Source organism: Puntigrus tetrazona, chromosome 25 (assembly GCF_018831695.1).
Source record: "Puntigrus tetrazona isolate hp1 chromosome 25, ASM1883169v1, whole genome shotgun sequence".
Taxonomy (NCBI): domain Eukaryota; kingdom Metazoa; phylum Chordata; class Actinopteri; order Cypriniformes; family Cyprinidae; genus Puntigrus; species Puntigrus tetrazona.
In genome coordinates, this window is record NC_056723.1 from 13718456 (window position 1) to 13738478 (window position 20023).

The 20023-nt window shown below is 39.9% G+C and overlaps 1 protein-coding gene and 2 pseudogenes across 1 annotated transcript in view; 1 reads left to right on the forward strand and 2 right to left on the reverse strand.

Moving 5' to 3' along the window:
• The window catches only part of tmed6 (transmembrane p24 trafficking protein 6), a 2013-nt gene extending 825 nt beyond the window's left edge, over window positions 1-1188 (forward strand). The window contains exons 2-4 of the mRNA XM_043228769.1: window positions 1-103; window positions 447-622; window positions 734-1188. The exon at window positions 1-103 is cut by the window's left edge and continues 24 nt beyond it. Coding sequence (XP_043084704.1) covers window positions 1-103; window positions 447-622; window positions 734-964 — 510 coding nt within the window. The 3' untranslated portion in view covers window positions 965-1188. The remainder of the gene's footprint in view (window positions 104-446; window positions 623-733) is intronic.
• Window positions 1189-1246: 58 nt separating this feature from the next.
• Window positions 1247-2045, reverse strand: LOC122331036 (annotated as a pseudogene).
• Window positions 2046-17672: 15627 nt separating this feature from the next.
• On the reverse strand, window positions 17673-18324 carry LOC122331167 (annotated as a pseudogene).
• Window positions 18325-20023: the final 1699 nt, after the last annotated feature.

The following is a 20023-nucleotide window of genomic DNA, read 5'->3' on the forward strand; positions in this document are numbered from 1 at the left end:
CTGGACAGACATCTCTCGGTGACCGTTAACGCTCCGAGCGGCCTGATAGTTGGACAGGTGGACGATGCAAGCGGTCAGGTTGCCTTGAGTGTTAAGGAGACTGGTATATCTCTCTTTGAATCCTTAATAAGAGTTTTAGTATATATGCTATCGATATTTTAAAGATGTGTTCAAAGTCAAGTTTCCCGAAGTAGGGGTTTGGGGCTTGGCCGTCCTGTTTGTGGGTATGGGTCCAAGTTTACACGCTGATAGCCAAATTTTGTATTCGATTTCATATAAAAATGGTGTATTAAAAGTTTTTTTTGCCTGAAATTACATATCATGGGCAATATTGAGTATTTTTAATGAGACTGGGCTGGCCAGTAACTGTTATTTAATTACTTAACTGCAGTGTAATACACAAAATTAATAATCTAAAGATGTATGCATCTTCTGCATGTACGCAGGATTTTATCAGATGTGCTTCAGCAATTTCCACAATCGCTTCGGGAGCATGCAGGTTTTCCTGAACTTCGGCGTGTATTACGAGGGACAAAAGGACATCGAGAAGCAAAAGGAAGAAGAGAAGAAAAAGAAAGAACAGGATATGAAACAGATAAACAGTACACTGTCCTTCATCGAGGTAATGAACAACTGCCTTTAACAATTTAACTGGTTATGTTTTGACACAGAATACTGTATATTCTCTTATTTTGACAAACCGAGTCCAACAGTTTCTCACTTCTCGGTGCAGGACAGCAGCAGCAGGCTGCAGAGGTTTGTCTTTCACATGTGGCGTCACTACAACTACGAGCGAATGAGACGCGGCGCTGATTTCTACCTGCTTCAGTCCAACTCCACCTACGTGAGCAGCTGGTCCGTTCTCCAGAGTCTGGTCATCATCACGGCCGGATACCTGCAGCTCTGCTGCCTCAAGAGACTGTTCAGCTCCAGACCAGCAGAGGGAGACAAACCCCGCTGTTAACACCCGTGCCTTTCTTACTTCGCCATACAGCTGTACAGAGTGTGCTTCGAACACGTTTATGTCCCAATGATGAACTTAAACTAAGATCATTAATAAAACATTCCAGTCTTTTTATCGGTCATATCAAATCTTGAAGGTCTTCATCATTAAGAATGTGTTGTTGCTTTTCAAATTATCCTTTGGGAAGAATAAAATATAGAATTAAACGCATTACAATAATGCTATTACAAATTATTCTGACAGTCTCATGAAGATTTCCATTCAAGGAAAATAAGTATTCAATTGAAAAACAACGGCAAATATCACTCATGAGCAGAATATTTTGGAGCAGATTTCATTAGTTTAATGCTGGAACATTTTAAATGAAGAATTAAAAATATCCAAAATGATGTTATGAGTGAAAAACACAAGACCCAGAAAGACTCATAAACTTTAATATTATTGAGTGAAAGAGACTGTTATGAGAAATAATAACCTTATCATCAGCTGCAGTATCTCTCAGCTGTATCAGTGCAGTCACTGTGACTCTGACTCACAGCTTTTTGTACGACTCTTTATCACCGTGTGAACACATAACTACTACTGATATAGTGTACACTCTGACAGTAATAATCTCCTGTATCTTTAGTCTGGACTCCTCTGATGGTCAGAGAGAAATCACTTCCAGATCCACTTCCACTGAATCTAGATGGAGTTCCAGTGACTGGAGGTATGATATACCATATACCAGGAGTTTAGGAGCTTCTCCAGGTTTCTGCTGATACCAGGCTAAGTAGCTGCTGTATATTCCTACATCTATGTTACACTCTATTGTAGCTGTTTGACCGAGCTGGACAGTTTTAACTTTAGGTTGAGTCAGAGTGACTCCTCTGGATTCTGAAGAAGAGAAAATAAAGTCAGTTTGTTTGTAAATCACCTTCACAGAAGAATATTTGTATACTAAATTGGTAAAAACATGAACAACAGTAGCTTTTATTAATATAAAAACATAATATTCCACCTTGAATGAAAGCTGCAACGGTCCAGATGAGGATGAGGATGTTGTTCATTGTAGTAGTTGAGTCTTGTGTGATGATGAAGATTGTGTTGTGTTCTGCTCTCAGTCATGAAGTGTTAAACTCACAGCACTATAAACACTCTCAGAGCACTGAAGCATGTCTGATGATGTAAAGAAGTGGGCGGGTTTAGCTTGAGCTGCTATCTCTGTGCTGCTAATTAAGTAACTGATGAATCGGTTTAAAAGAATATAGTTTATGTCCATTGCAATATATGTATAAAACAAGAAAAAGATGCCAGATTTTTTTTTAGAGAATTTAGAACACTACAATTTTTTGATTTTTCCAACATTTTAATCAACAGCAGCAACAGCATCAAAATATTTATGGTTTTCAATGTTTGAATAAACAGACAATATTGATTCAAAGATTCAACGTTAATTCTTACACTGAAACAATGACATGTTGATACGGGAAATCATTTTATGTGGCCCTTTTTATCATTACTATAATTTTTCAAGTATTTCTTTATATTTTACACTGTGAATGGGACAATAAAGCCATCCCTACCCTAACCCTATCCAACACATTTTGATTAATTCCTCTTGTTTTAATGACTTTAATGACATTTAAAAAGGGAGGGAAAAAATTGTCAAAAGTCAGGTTTGAACCAGAGTCACTCGCATAAAAGCATTACAGCACACACATCTCCTCGACACTACTGTACTTGTCCTTCAGCTCTGAATCCAGATCCTTCATAAACAGTCATGTATAGTATAGGTTACAAAGCCACAACACTTCATAGCAGAGATGACGTATCATATCCAGGTGATTCATGCACCTTTTTGAGCTGCTCAGCAAGTGCCTTGATGCTGTCCGTCTCTTTCTCTGTGCTGTTGGCGCTGGTGGAGGTGTTGAGTGCCTTTTCTTTCAGCAAAGCTACATCGCTTTCCAACTTCAGCAGCCTTCGGGTGGCTTTACTCAGTTTTAGCTCCGAGTCCGACTCCACCTTTTGAACAAAAGAGATATGGTACATTTTAGTCAAGTGCTTCTCAACCAGCTACTCATTCCAAAAATAGTTTTGCTTCACGTCAGATTTTTCTACTAAATGTTTTTGCTTTTGACAATTATTTGTACGACAAAGAAGTCTTGTACTACGCCTTAATCAAAAATACTATAAAGACATGATTTCTATTTTCCTCTGAAACTTTTTGTTCCAGTCAATTTTCACATTTTAATGCTTTAGAAAACATTATTTCATGCCTATTTTTGTTTAGAAATACCTGAAGGCAAATACATATCTATAAATATCTGTACTTTCAACAGCTGCAGACTCTCTCTCTCTTTCTCTCTTCCTGTCCTTCTTTTATTTCTTTCTTTACTCTTTCTTTCTTCAGGAAGCTGACTGAATTAAACTGACCGTACTTAAAGAGCGAGAGATATATTGCCATATCATTTTCTCCATAAACTTTTGCACAGTGACTTCCTCACAACACAGACACATGCATCAAAACCAGAATTGTGATGAAGTCTAAAACAATTGCCTGATATTAACACAAAAATATCAGAATTCAGAGGAATTTAGTAATTTCTTGAGTTCTGGAAAGGGATTCTTGCTGTAAAGGGTTTTAACAAGTGGGTTTAATCAGAGTTTAACAAGTCAGGGATAAGGTTACCTTTCTGACTTTCTTTGTGAGGCCAGCATCGTCACATTTATTGATTGAAGTGTTTCAAAAGAAACTTCAAAACTTCAGGAGTTACACAGTTTACTGCTAAATGAGCAACTAATGTCAGATCATTTTAAACCTGCTGTTTTTTTCTGCTGTATTCCATACATACTCAGAAATAAAGGTACAAAAAGCTGTCACTGGGCGGTACCTTTTAAAAAAATACACTTTTTGTACCCATTAGGCTCAAAAATGGACCCTTTAGGTACAAATATGTCCCTTTTAAAAATCTACCGCCCAGTGACAACTTTTGTACCTTTATTTCTAAGAGTTTATTTGCACTAAAAGGTATAATATACAGTATTATCATAATTCACTGTGTTCATTTTATCCTAATCCTTAGAAATAGCAGAATGTATCACTTAAAGTGTAACATAACAAACAAATACACACATTAACCCTCTGTCCACTAAAAGACACACTGCAATCATCTGCAAATGTACAGGCTTTATTCAAATATATTTACACTAAATGTATAATTGAAATTACATTTCTTTATATGATTCAATGAATTTATAAAACCACCAGACAAGCAAACCAACTAAAAATCTATTACATCTAAACATTAATAAATATGAATTATATGTACAATTTAGTGTCTAGTGCCTCTGTCTGTTCCTCTTATTTACACAATGTCCCATTTCTCCCTTTTCTCTACTCTCTATCTGATTTCTAGCTCTGGTTTCTGCTGGTGCTGTGTGTTCAGCTCCTCCAGGATCCACACAGAGCCCCTCACGGACTGAAGATGACCAGGAAGCAGTTCTCTGCACTTCCTGTGTCACTTCTGCTCTCCCTATACAAACAGTCGAAAGCATTGATCTAGACTGATCCCAACGACACAATCCAGCCGTGACTGCTGTGATTCAGAAAGTGTGTGTCACTGGTCTTACACCTGTTCAGTTTAACCAGGGGTGGCTCTCAATGTCCTCTAAACTGGGCCGGTCTGATGCCGATGCACGGAGACACCAGCGAATCAGCTGACGGCACTCTGTTACATACAACACAGCCTTCAGCAACACAAAAGCACATGCTTCACCTGGATCTGGACGTGATGTCCGTCTCTTGCCTGTAGACAGCTCTCTAGGGAAGGTCAGCCTGCTTTTGGAGGTGACCCTGCGTGCTCCTCTGAAGGGGAAACAGCCGCACAGGATGCTGTAGAGCGTCACCCGACCGACCAAACCGTAGCCGGTCCTGCGTGATAGCGGTGCTGCGAAAAACCACTCAGGAGGCGTATTCAAGAGTGCCTGAGAGACACAACAAGACCACAAACGTCCGATCAAAATCTTCCCTTTGGTGTTCACAAACACATGACTGCAGTGAGATCAAAGCAACCTGCAAATTGTTGGTAGGCCGAGTCTTGCAGCAGATCTCCACAGCCGAAGTCCAGCAGCTTGATGTCGTGGGACTCAGTGGAGATCAGAAGGTTCTCAGGTTTGACGTCCCGGTGCAGGACTCCGCGGCTCTCGCAGTGTTTCAGCGCCGTGATCAGCTGCAGCAGGACCTTTTGGCCAGAGTCTCCTCCAGACATCCATTCTCCTCGCAGAAACTCTGGAGATCTTGGCAAGGAACGGGACGCTCCAGGATCATGGTGTAGCGTCTGCGATGGTCGGTCGAACCACTCCAGCAGCTGCAGGACGTTTGGGCAGGCAGGAGCCGAATTGACCAGGGTCATCAACGCCACCTCCAGCGGCAGCAGACCCTGACCTTCCTGCAGAGACCAAAGATCCATTACATCCAGAGCTGAATGCAGATTCACAACAGATTCACCTGCAACTCACCACGTTCAGCTGCGTCTCTGGCGCCCTGCTTTTTTGCAAACGTATTTGATGGCAACCTGTGAACAGATAAACCACAGGAAATCACGCATTCACTGATATCGCCATTTCTAAAAACTGTTTGAATGAAGCAGGAAGGAAATGTCTTACTGGCAGTCTGTCGGACCTGCGTATCCCAGCATGCACCGAGCCGAATCCACCTCGCCCAGCAATGGGCCCTTGGCATACGCTTCTGAAACGCACAAGAAATGTATAAACAGAACATTTTCTATTAATAACTGAGTCATGACATCTTTGATAATCCTGACCTCTGCGGGAGCGCTTGGGCTGGTCTTGTGTTGGAGGTGGACGGCCCTTCATCCTCCCGGCCGCCGCTCTGCCGCTTCCTCTTCCTGTGAGGCTGATCTGTGGACACAGAAACAGCCAGGTCAGAAGGCAGAGGTGCGATGTATCCTGGTAGCTCTTGGCTCAGGGGCTGCTCTGGGTCACGATCACCAGAGCCTCGTCTCCCATCCTCCTGAGCAGCCGTCTGAGAGATACCAGCGCTCCTGGATCTGGAGCGGCCCGAGGCTGAAATATTACACACTTACAATACTTCATACTGTTTTATTAACAGTCAATAATCAAAACATATTTAGCACCGTTTATCTGTCACGTGGAACAAGATACACATCACTTAACTTAAATATAACAGGTTTCACAAGCTGTCAAACAATGCACATACCAATAATAAATATCCTAAAATAATCAATTAAAATACATACCTCGTCTTTCGTCCGAGTGAGCCATTGACGATCTCCTCCAAACTCCTCAAAATAAGAAAATAGGGAGAAAGAAAGAAAATTAATAGAATAAAATGAAATACAATAACAATGCAAGACACAAGTGCAGAAATAAGTTTAGTTATAGAACAAATAACAGTTTAAAACTCTTCTCCAAGAAAATCCGCTGATCTCCGTCTGAAATAAAAGTCTTCTTCTCGGGAATCCTCCGATGAGCTTCAGAAAGCAACAAGATCTGATCAGAAAATACTCAAATGTCTCCTCGTCTCACAACCAACAGATAGCGATGGGTTCGAGTGTTTATATATTCAGTCAGAACTCATAACACGCGTCGCTATAGCAACTAAGACGCGAATCACGCCGGCGCTTACGTCAGTTCCGCATCGCGCGTGCATGTCAGCACGAGTTGAATATTTATGCAATTATTCATTTCTATTTTAAATTTAATTATGATTTTAATTATGGTTTTTAATCTAAACACTTTAATTATTTAACAACTTAGCTCTGTTTCTAAAATAATTAAAAATTAGTTTTGTTTATACATGAATGTGCGTTTTTAAACAAACGAGTCAATGATTCAGTTAGACACTCATTAAGAACAGACTCCTGAATGAATCAGTCTTTTGAACGAATCATTTGAACGTATGATTCGGTGATAAAAACAGTTACTTGCCACCAACTACTGGCAGTTTTAGTTTCATTTGTAAACTACAATTTCAGATTTAAAATCATTTAATATTTTTGTTTAAAATCAGTTCACATTTCTGTATTAAATGTTTTGTGTGAAACCATCTTAAAATAGACTACTGTAAAAAATGCTGTTCTCACTTAGATTTGTTGTCATGTTTTCAGCCAAAATATCAAACAATTCTTAAATTAAGAAGGATTTTCTCGACATTAAGTTTACTGACAGAGTTTTCGATAGAACAAAATAACTATAAAATTTTGACTAATTTAATCTTTCCTTAAAACAAGACAATAATTTTGATTTGTCTAGAAAATCTAGATATTTTGTCCAGAAACAAGACAAAAAATGTAAGTAAAGAAAACCATAATGAAAGAAATTGCTTGAAAACAGCATGTTGACATTTGTATATCATATTAAAATCAGCTAACTAAATGTATTACATATAAACTCACTCTATTTGTTGTGCTGACTTTTATTAAAAATATATAAGAACAATTTCTGACATTCCTAAAGCATCTGAAACCCTGAAACCTAAAAATGACTGGTGATTTAAAAAAAAAAAAAAATCACATTGATTTTGCCTTTTTGATGTCTATTCATGCCATTTAATTTTTTTGGAAAGATAGTCCTAGTGTCCTCTACAGAGGACATAAAATAAAATATGAATAAAATATATTTTTTCAAAATGTTATTTTTCTAATGACTTAATGTAATGACACGAAAATATACTTAATTCAAAAACATTTTTTTCTATGAGTCAGGAGGAAAAAGATAATTAAGTTATAAAAGACTAATAATAATAATTTCTTCCACGGATTATTTTGATCTCGCTGGTCGAGTCATGCTCAATGCGTACCTGTTTGAAGAAGAGCGGACCACATCAGATTTTGAGATGTGGCAGCACAAATAGGTTTGTTGTTGATTATTTTATAAGCTTATTTTTTTATATTGTGCATAAATTTAAGGCAGGTCGTATTTTTAGCTGAAGTGTGTTTAGTTTGAGTCGTGGCAGGACAGACAGGTATTTTAGATTAGATTAGATTCAACTTTATTGTCATTACACATGTACAAGTACAAGGTAACGAAATGCAGTTTAGGTCTAACCAGGAGTGCAATAAGCAGCAAGTGCAGGATATAGGTAAAAATATAAATTACAAAGATAAATATGTGATAAATATGTACGAATTAAATTACAGATGAGAAGGGGGAATTTACAGTGAGTATGTATAAACAATTTACAGGTCGTTATGTACAAAAAGAGCAGGAAATACAGGATATGTATAGACAATTTTACAAGAGTATGTACAGTGGGTATGTACATACATTACAATAGATATATACAGTGGAGTGCAATGAATGTCAAACAGTGCATTTTTGTATTTTTGTTTTTAATGGGGTGGGTGGGGCAGACATCAGTGGGGGTAGAATTCAGTAGTGAGACAGCTCTGGTAAAAAAGCTGTTCCTCAGTCTACTTGTTCTAGTCCGGGGGAATCTGAATCGCCTGCCGGATGGCAGGAGGGAAAACAGTTTGTTGGCAGGGTGAGAGGAGTCCTTAAGAATACTGCGTGCTTGACGACAGTGTCTCTTCTGGATCTCCTCAATGGATGGAAGTGGAGTTCCTGTGATGCGCTGGGCAATTTTCACCACCGCTGCAGTGCCTTACGCTCAGCAACAGAGCAGCTCCCATACCAGACTGTGACACAGTTTGTTAGGATGCTCTCTATTGTACAGCGATAGAAGTTCACCAGGATGGCTGAGGACAGCTGGTTCTTAAGTTTCCTCAGAAAGAATAAACGCTGGTGAGCCTTCTTGACCAGACTGGAGGTGTTGGTGGTCCAGGACAGATCTTCAGAGATGTGGGTTCCCAGGAACTTGATGCATGAGACAGGCACCACAGCAATCCCATTAATGTGGATGGGATCATGTGTGCCTCTTCTCATCTTCCTGAATTCCACAATGAGCTCCTTGGTTTTGGTGGTGTTAAGGAGCAGATTGTTTTCTTTGCACCACGTGGCCAGATGCTGGACCTCCTCCTGTAGGCAGTTTTATCGTTGTTGCTGATGAGACCGATCACCGTAGTATCGTCTGCAAACTTGATGATGGAGTTAGATCCAAACACAGGTCTGCAGTCGTGGGTGAAGAGGGAGTAGAGGAAAGGGCTCAGCACACAGCCTTGTGGTACGCCAGTGTTGAGAGTGATAGTGGTGGAACAGATGTGGCCTGACCTAACATGCTGAGGTCTGTTGGTCAGGAAGTCCATAACCCAGTTGCACAGTGAGGTGTTAATGTCCAGATCTCTGAGTTTGGTGATTAACTTAGAGGGTATGACCGTGTTGAATGCTGAACTGAAGTCAACAAACAGCATACGTGCGTAAGTATTTTTATTGTCCAAGTGTGTGAGTACGGAGTGCAGTGCGATGGAGACTGCGTCCTCAGTGCTCCTATTGCCTTGATAGGCAAACTGGTGGGGGTCCAGTGTGGAAGGCAGAGAGTCCTTCAGATGTGACAGGACTAGTCGCTCAAAGCACTTCATAACGATGGGTGTGAGTGCTACAGGGCGGTAGTCGTTTAGGCACACTGGGCTAGAGATTTTTGGCACTGGCACAATGGAGGTGGATTTGAGGCATGTTGGCACAGCTGCTTGTGCAAGGGACATGTTGAAAATGTCCGCGAATACCCCAGCGAGCTGCTCTGCACATGCCCGTAGTACGCGTCCAGGGATACCGTCTGGTCCAGCAGCCTTGCGCGTTGATCCGGCTTAGTGCAGTGTATACCTCTGAGGAGGTGAGTGTGATGGGTGGAGTCGGTTGAGGGGGTGATCTTGGTGACCGTTTCATTATTATCCTCTCAAAGCGAGCATAAAAGTCATTAAGCTCGTTCAGAAAGAAGACATTAGGTGCTGTGGGGTGGAGTGGTTGGGTTTGTAATCACTGATGGCCTGGATGCCCTGCCACATGCGTCGAGGTCAGAGTTGGAAAAGTGCTTCTCTAACTTCAGCTTGTAGCAGTACTTGGCCTTTTTATGCCCCTCTTCAGATTTGCCCTGGAAGTGCTGTAGGCCTGTGCGTCACCTGATCTGAAGGCAGTGTTGCGTGCTTTCAACAGAAGGCGCACCTCCTTGTTCATCCATGGCTTCTGATTTGGGTATGTGGTGATCTCTTTCTGGGTGGTAACACTGTCTATGGTGGTGTTGATGTAATCCAGAACAGAGGAAGTGTAGTGGTCTATATCCGTGTGAGAGCCACAGGTAGCCTGGGAAGCAAACATACTCCAGTCTGTGTGTTGAAACCTGTCCTGGAGTGTGGAGTCAGCCCCGCTGGCCAGACTTTGATGGTCCTCACTGATGGCTTCACACGGTTGATGAGGGGGAGTACTTGGGGTGAGGAACAAAGAAAGGTGATCCGATTGTCCTAGATGGGGAGGGGGTCACAGCATAGGCTTCAGCCATGTTTGTGTATACATGGTCCAAAGTTCTGTTTCCTCTGGTGTGACAGAAAACGTTTTGGTGAAATTTAGGAGGACTGCCTTCAAGTTAGAGTGATTAAAATGCTGTTATGCTAGTATGCTGTTGACCTCATTCTCAGTGTACTCTGTTGTCTTTGTACTGTGTATAAAAACACATTGAAATTTATTGAGGTTAACTGCGATTAATCATTATTGTTCTCACTCATCGTTAATTTCCTTTTTTTATTTCTCATTAATGCATATGCTCTACAAACATTGAATAATGTGAATTTACATGGAAGTGAACAGGTCATTTGTAGCTTTTTCTTTGCACTACGTAGAAAGGAATTGATAGAGACTGAGCCTGCTGTGAGGGACACAGCTGAAAGGAAAGTCTTCACAGAGAGTCAAGTGACTTTTATTTTGTGTGCGTCTGTAATTTCGTTATTTAACATTTTCATAAACCACCCACATAAACTACTTTAGAGGTCTGCTTAAGAGTGACTGCTTAATGTCAGTTATATTTTTTCTTCATTTTGGCAGAGTTCAGTCAAATATCAGGCAAAAACCTGCAAACCGAATTCTTTCAGGAACCGGACAGATTCACAGACCGTTTCATTGATATTTTCACGTCCAAAAGAGGAGCAATTGGCTGTAAACTGAAGAACATTCTACAGCAGATTGATGTGAGCTCCTCATACACACCCAATTCTTTTTTTCAGCTGTTGTTTTTTTGTTTTTGTGTGGTTTGTGCAAGCAGCACTATTAAATGCTTTTCACAATGTTGTTTAATTCTGCAGAAATCTGACATCAATGGCCGACGAACAGCTGTCCTCTATCTCCTCTACCTTCCACTTCTCCTTGGAGAGGAGCCCACCGAGTTTTACAAGACATGTTTTGTAAGTTGTTTTGTCAGTCATATCCTAATAAAAAAAATGCCTTGAATGAACGAATGCCTTGATTTAAAAACTAATGCATTTTTTATTTTTTTTTACAAATAAATACTATTAAAATGTGACTGATTTTGTCTTTTTGCTACACACAATTATAGGACTGTGATGACGAAAGAGAGATGTCTGGCGTTTCGGTTGGCATACTCACGGTGATCCCTGAGGACTCACTCAATGCATCTAAACGCCACATGCGGTCATTTTGGAAGGGATGAATGCGTTGGATGACGTGGGAAATCTTCCTCAAACCATGTGCCTGCTTTTCGGCCTTATTTATGCTCTGAATTTAGAGTATCCTCCCATACTGAAGAACACTTTTGACTTCATTCAGAGAGTGATTTTGTCACTTGGACACAAGGCTCTCAAACCAAAAATACAATTAACTGATTAAGGACTGACCTTTACTTCATTACCAAATTGGTAAATTAGAATAGAGATGAGTCTTTAAAAGAACTTGCACTTTTAAGAGAGCTAGTAAACTTGTTTAGGACAGTTTGTTTTCCAACACTGTTTCCTGTTGGAGTACTTGCGGTGTGCACAATGTAAAGTCGGGTTTTAGAGTAAAACTTGGTGTTAAACGGAAATTAAGGAAGTTTGTTAAAATGGTCTATGTTTGTGTACTGTTTACTGAAAATTGGCAGTGTGCTTTTTTTTGATTCAAGGTAAAGATTTTTATTAAAGAGAACTTGTGTTAATATACTGTTACATGACAGATTCTCAATGTGAGCTGATCGGTTTTGTTCTTCAGGCAACGATGTGTCAAGATCGAGGACAGACAGACACCTGCTGGTCATAACATATCTGCGAGGATTTCCAATCAGGTTTTAGACCGTACCATAGTACTGAGACTGCTCTCATTAGAGTTACTAATGACCTGCTTCTATCATCGGACTGTGGTTTTATCTCGTTATTAGTGCTATTAGATCTTAGTGCAGCATTCGATACTATCGATCACCACATTCTCTTGGATAGACTAGAAAACTAAGTTGGCATTAGAGGAAGCGCCTTAGCATGGTTTAAATCATATCTATCTGACCGCTATGATGAGGTATCATATCGCTCACAAGTGAAATATGGAGTTCCTCAAGGCTCAGTGCTAGGACCGTTACTTTTCAACCTATACATGTTACCTCTCTGGGAGATATTATCAGGAGACATGGTGTTAGCTTTCAATGCTATGCTGATGATACTCAGCTCTATATTTCAGTGCAGCCTGGTGATACACACCAAACTGAGAATCTAACAGAATGCATAGTCGATATAAAAAACTGGATGATGAGTAACTTCTAATGCTAAATTCTGAAAAAACGGAGGTGCTAATAATTGGACCTAAAACCCCACATATAATAATCCAGAACACAGTCTAAGACTTGATGGCTGCTCTGTTAATTCTTCATCATCAGGTAGGAACCTAGGTGTGCTGTTTGACAGCAATCTTTCCTTCGAAGACCATGTTTCCAGCATCTGTAAAACTGCGTTTTTCCATCTTAAAAATATATCTAAATTACGACCTATGCTTTCAACCTCTAATGCAGAAATATTAATTTATGCGTTTATGACTTCGAGGTTTGATTATGTAATGCTTTATTGAGTGGTTGTTCTGCACGCTTGATAAACAAACTTCAGCTAGTCCAAAACGCTGCAGCTAGAGTCCTTACTAGAACTAGGAAGTATGATCATATTAGCCCGGTTCTGTCAAAACTGCACTGGCTCCCTATCAAACATCGGATAGATTTTAAAATCTTATTATTACCTATAAAGCCCTGAATGGTTTAGCTCTCAAAATTTGAGCGATCTCTTATCACATTATAGTCCTGCCCGTCCGCTGCGTTCTCAAAACTCTGGCCATTTGATAATACCCAGAATATCAAAATCGACTGCAGCTGGCAGATCCTTTTCCTATCTAGCACCTAAACTCTGGAACAATCTCCTAACGCTGTTCGGGAAGCAGACACACTCTGCCAGTTTAAATCTAGATTAAAGATCTAGATCTTTTAACTTAGCCTACACATAACACACCAACACACTTACAGACGTGGACAAAATTGTTGGTACCCTTTGGTCAATGAAAGAAAAAGTCACAATGGTCACAGAAATAACTGTTATCTGACAAAAGTAATAATAAATAAAAATTCTATAAATGTTAACCAATGAAAGTCAGACATTGTTTTTCAACCATGCTTCAACAGAATTATTTAAAAAAATAAACTCACTGAAACAGGCATGGACAAAAATGATGGTACCCCTAGAAAACACTGGAAAATAATGTGACCAAAGGGACATGTTAATTCAAGGTGTGTCCACTAATTAGCATCACAGGTGTCTACAACCTTGTAATCAGCCATTGGGCCTATATATATGGCTCCAGGTAATCACTGTGTTGTTTGGTGATATGGTGTGTACCACACTGACATGGACCAGAGGAAGCAAAGGAAAGAGTTGTCTCAAGAGATCAGAAAGAAAAATTATAGACAAGCATGTTAAAGGTAAAGGCTATAAGACCATCTCCAAGCAACTAGATGTTCCTGTGACTACAGTTGCACATATTATTCAGAAGTTTAAGATCCATGGGACTGTAGCCAACCTCCTGGACGTGGCATGCAGGAGGAAAATTGATGACAAATCTAAGAGACGGATAATCCGAATGGTAACAAAAGAGCCTAGAAAGACTTCTAAAGAGATTCAAGGTGAACTTCATGCTCAAGGAACATCAGTGTCAGATCGCACCATCCGTCGTTGTTTGAGCCAAAGTGGACTACATGGGAGACGACCAAGGAGGACACCATTGTTGAAAACGAATCATAAAAAGCAAGACTGGAATATGCCAAACTACATGTTGACAAGCCACAAAGCTTCTGGGAGAATGTCTGTGGACAGATGAGACAAAATCGAAGTTTTTGCCAAGGCACATCAGCTGTATGTTCACAGACGAAAAAAAATGAAGCATATCAAGAAAAGAACACTGTCCCTACTGTGAAACATGGAGGAGGCTCTGTTATGTTCTGGGGCTGCTTTGCTGCTGTCTGGCACAGGGTGTCTTGAATCTGTGCAGGGTACAATGAAATCTCAAGACTATCAAGGAATTTAGAGAGAAATGTACTAGCCAGTGTCAGAAAGCTTGGTCTCAGTCGCAGGTCATGGGTCTTGCAACAGGACAATGACCCAAAACACACCGCTAAAAACACCCAAGAATGGCTAAGAGGAAAAAATTGGACTATTGTAAAGTGGCTTCTATGAGCCCTGAACTCAATCCTATTGAGCATCTTTGGAAGGAGCTGAAACATGCAGTCTGGAAAAGGCACCCTTCAAACTGGACACAACTGGAGCAGTTTGCTCATGAGGAGGGGCCAAAATACCTGCTGAGAGGTGCAGAAGTCTCATGGACAGTTACAGGAAGCGTTTGATTGCAGTGATTGCCTCAAAAGGTTGCGCAACAAAATATTGGTTAGGGGTACCATCATTTTTGTCCAGGTCTGTTTCATGAGTTTATTTTTTTAATAATTCTGTTGAAGCATGGTTGAAAAACAATGTCTGACTTTCATTGGTTAACATTTATAGAATTTTATTTATTATTACTTTTGTCAGATTAAAGTTATTTCTGTGACCATTGTGAGTTTTTCTTTCATTGACCAAAGGGTACCAACAATTTTGTCCACGTCTGTATATTATATAAATCAGTTAAAGATTTTTAGGCTGCATTATTTAGATTCACTGGAACCGGGAACATTACTCCTAAAACACAATGTACTTGTGACATCGTAAAAATAATGGCATGTATGCTAATATTAGTCTTGTTTCTTTCTTAATCTGTTTCACAGTTTGTATCCAGAGTAGATGGTGGATCAGCACCCAGAGATTATGTTCATCAGAGACCAGAACACCTAGATGCACACACACAGCTGCGTTTAAAATTGAACTGGCTCCAACTGGTTTCTCCCATGTTTTTTTCTTCATTCTGTATGGATGGGGTTTTGGTCCCTTGCTGCTGTCGCCTCTGGCTTGCTTTGTTGGGGAACACTTAACTTCTAGCAACTATTGTCGAATTTATTACAGAGACTGCCTCTGCATTTAATAACAAATTATTCACTCTAGTTATTTTACTTCTACCATGTGTTCAGAGTGACCTACTTTCTATTAATTGTCTAATTGTCTTCAGCTGTGTCTTGTTAATTTAGTCACTTCCTGTGTGTATTTAAGTTCCAGTTTTCTTCTGTTTAATCATCACTTCTCGTCTTTAAAGCGTGTGGGTTTTTTTTGTCCTGCCTGCTTGCAACTATCTTGCTATTTTGTCCATTTGTAGAGGATTAAAACTGTTTCAGTTCATTTTTCTCATTGAGTGCTCCTTCTCACAAACCACACCGTGACATAGGTTCAAATATGTACCTTTAAGCTATCAAAATGGACCCTTTAGGTTCAAACATGTCCCTTTTAAAAATCTACCGCCCTAATGACAGCTTTTGTACCTTCATTTCTAAGAGTGTATTTGAACTTAAAGGTATAATATATAGTATTATCAAAATTCACTGTGTTCCTGTTTTATCCTAATCCTTAGAAATAGCAGAATGTTTCACTTAAAGTGTAACATAACAAACATACAACATATTCAAATATATTTACACTAAATGTATAATTGAAATTACATTTCTTTATATGATTCAATGAATTTATAAAACCACAAGCTGGATTTAGACAGCACAGACTCCTTTTTTGCAAACCAACTAAAAATCTATTACATCTAAACATTAATAAATATGAATTATATGTACAATTTAGTGTCTAGTGCCTCGGTCTGTTCCTCTTATTTACACAATGTCCCATTTCTCCCTCTTCTCTACTCTCTATCTGATCTCTGGTTTCTGCTGGTGCTGTGTGTTCATCTCCTCCAGGATCCACACAGAGCTCCTCACGGACTGAAGATGAACAGGAAGCAGTTCTCCGCACTTCCTGTGTCACTCCTGCTCTCCTTCTGCCCTACTTACATTTATTAGCAAACATTTATTTGTTTGTGTATTTGCAAAATGCTGGACTTGATTTTAGAACCTTTTCTTTTATGATTTCATGCAGGTTTCCTTTACAATGTTTATACAACAGTGCTTCCAGTCTGTACTGCACTGCAACAAAACAGAGATGTCAGAAGACAAGAAGTCTAGTGTAATGTGAGCCGTAGTGGTTCATGTATTCAGAGAGCTGTGGAGTGAATTCTGGATTTTGACAAGGCTATTCCTCTACACTTTATTGATGGCAAAGCATCCAGGTCCTGATGAAAGTCAACATGTGCTTGGCTGTTGTTTCTTGTTATGAACGGAAGTGTTTGGTTTCCTCTAAACGTACCAGCACTTTACGTCCTAATAAACAGTTTCATGTTCGATTCATGTCTACCAGAAATCTCAAAGATCATTTAGGTTCTTCTTATCAAAGGTGTCTGTGGTCCTGGTTACACCTCGCGTTAAGATGTGTTTTGGTCAATCACAGTTTTTAGCGTTGAATGCTTTGACCACATGAGCGTCTGCTCTATGAGCGCGATCCAGTCTACTTCTGGGAATAGTTGAAAGTGGACAAACTTAACCCATTCACAGCTGTATTTAGCTTTTTTCCACTTCAGACCAATGAAAAGGCACCTTAATAAAATTCAGCTTTTTGACTGCAATGCAGTGGACAATGGATCATTTTTAAGATGTTGATTAAAATGTTATTTTCTTCTGCCACTAAAGCCACAGAGCATTTTTTACAATCAATAGTGATCGACATAAAATGTCAATGAAGTTAGAAAAGGAAACAGGATTCAGAGATCTGTTGAAATCTGTTAATAAAGTAGATTGTGAGCTCATTCAAACTGTTCAGAAGTCTATAGCAGAGCTGTTTGATTTTCCATCAGTATGAATCTGTGACCACAAGATCCTGAGCGACTCTAATAAATAAATAACTGAAGAGTAAGAGAATATAGGAATATTCAAATATCCTAGTTAGAAACTGAAATAAATGACTGATAAATGTCTCAGTATACATGGTCACTCTCTTAAAGTCACAGGTGTCTAAGAAAAGAAGCAAAAACTTGGAAAACTTTTACCCTTAACATGTTTTTCTTCAACAACAAGCACCTCACAACTTTTCTTCAGGCAATGTCAAATCTAGTGAGTGTTATATAATTATATTACATTGCATTAATAAGTATATTTCTTCCATAGAACATCGTATGAATAAATCTGTGAAGTGTTTGATTCAGTGAGTTTGTGTTGTTTGTGATCCTCTCATCATCAGCTGCAGTATCTCTCAGCTGTATCAGTGCAGTCACTGTGACTCTGACTCACAGCTTTTTGTACGACTCTTTATCACTGTGTGAACACATCTTTACTGTTGATGTAGTGATAACTCTGACAGTAATAATCTCCTGTATCTTCAGTCTGGACTCCACTGATGGTCAGAGAGAAATCACTTCCATAGTTTGATCCACTTCCACTGAATCTAGATGGAGTTCCTGAATAAAGGCTTCTTATCCAATAAATGAGGAGTTTAGAGCTTCTCAGGTTTCTGCTGATACCAAGACACACAGTCACTACAGCCAGAAATCGGCTGACTGGTTTTACAGCTGATTGTAACAGTTTCTCCTTGTTTGATGGATTTTATTTCTGGATTCTGAGTCACTGTCACTTGTCCCCAGATCTCTGAAAAAGACATTCAGTGGTTATTGGACTGTTTCATAAGATGTGTGTAATGATATTTAGTGCAGTATTTAGTCAAATATTTACCCTGAATACAGAGAGTCAGAGTCCAGATGAGGATGAGGATGTTGTTCATTGTAGTAGTTGAGTCTTGTGTGATGATGAAGATTGTGTTGTGTTCTGCTCTCAGTCATGAAGTGTTAAACTCACAGCACTATAAACACTCTCATGTAAAGTGTCTCTATGTAAATGATCTTCAGAGGTCGGGGAGGCAGCAGAAAGAGTCTCTTGTTGTCTTTGGAGTAAACAGGAGGAGTTGAGCTGAAGTCAGGAGAAGATGGCACTTTAACTGCTGACTCATCAACTGAAGACGTCGTGGTTCAGGGTCGAAACGTTTGAGGAAGTTTGGACACCACCTGACGATCTTTCTCTGGCTGAAAGCTGGAGTCAAAAGACTGTGATGTTGTTAGCACACAGATCTAATAACAAACACTGATCTTCTACATTCTACCAATATATGATTGTTGAGAATCAGTTTCAGAATCATTGTGTGACAACATAATGTTTTAAACGTTTAATCTTTAAAGGAACACGTTTTTTGTGGATACTTCATTGGTTCTTGTGACACACACACACACACACACACACACACACACACACACACACAGATTATATACTTTATTTGATTCCACATTACAAGGTAAATTCATTAGGAATCAAATCTTCTGAAAAGTTCCAACACGTTTTTAAACAAGAAGCACACTGCCTTGAGTTTACCATTTCAAAGGTACAAAAACATCGCCTTTTCCAAATATACATGCTTCCTATGACAGCTGAAATAGAGCAGTACTTTGCTAGCTGTTTGGCCCTTGTTTTCCGTAACCCCCAATACAAAAGTCCACTAACAACCAGCCTGTGTACATGACCCAAACTGCCAAACACAAGCACAATAAGTCGGCTCTTGTAACCCAGGCTCTCAGTGGCAGATAGTAAAGGTTGATATTTCAGAATCTTTGTACAGTAAGAGTCCTCAATAAACAAATCAAATGCACATGACACTTCAAAATAAATGGCTGTTTTACTAGTTTGGGATATGTAAACAATGTCTGGTGTGTTGGGAATGCCTAAAAAGATGTTCGCAACTGAATTATACCAATGTGGCTGTACCATAGTGTGTTTGTACAACTGTCCATCAGTCCCACAGGGATCTGGGCGACAATAAGCTCAACAAGTCTGTCATGTCTTGCGATATACAGTCCTTTAAATGCTGGGCAGCCATTCATGATGTGCGCTACTGACTCCAGATGTTGTAGAGGTTCATGCAAAATGCAGAAGGGGAATGTATGGCGGGAAACCACAGAGAAAGGTTGTATCTTGTAGGAGAACCTGCAGGCGGGCTTTCACACAAAATATGAGGATCTCCTCATTCAGGGTGGTATTACTGTATATGGTGTGTGACACTGAGTGGTCTGCACAGGTCAATTTGGTCAGCTTTCCCTGAAGCTTTAAGTTAGACCAATACTCCATATTACGAGCTCTTTGGATGGACATGAGAGTCTGCCTTGATGTTTTTGATAAGAGGAAGTATGTGGTGTTGTTATAATCCAGTCTAGCTTCCACATCAGAACCGATGCATCCTCCACCACTGCGTCCGAGACCTCTACAGGCTGAAGGCTGTGGATCCACTTTAGTTATGTACCTGTTCTCCAGCATAAATTGTTTAAATCAGGCCAATCTGACGACACACCAAACCCCTGCGCCCTTCCATCCAGCTTTCCACTGCTCTTCCTTTTAAAGCCCAAGAAGCTGTCTTCCCCTCCGCATGCCTGTAGTACCTTCCTTCTTTAAAGTCCAGTAGCAGAGATGCTCTCGCCAATCTCCTCACGCTGGGTATCATCGCAGTTCAGCATGTTAGTAAGATGTGACTGCTGTGAGGCTGTATATTCCCACATGCAGTTTGGGACACCGAGCCTCCATCCTGTCTCTTCCTGAAGATAAAGCACCTTGTAGAGTGCGTATTGAGGTACAGCCATTTCCCT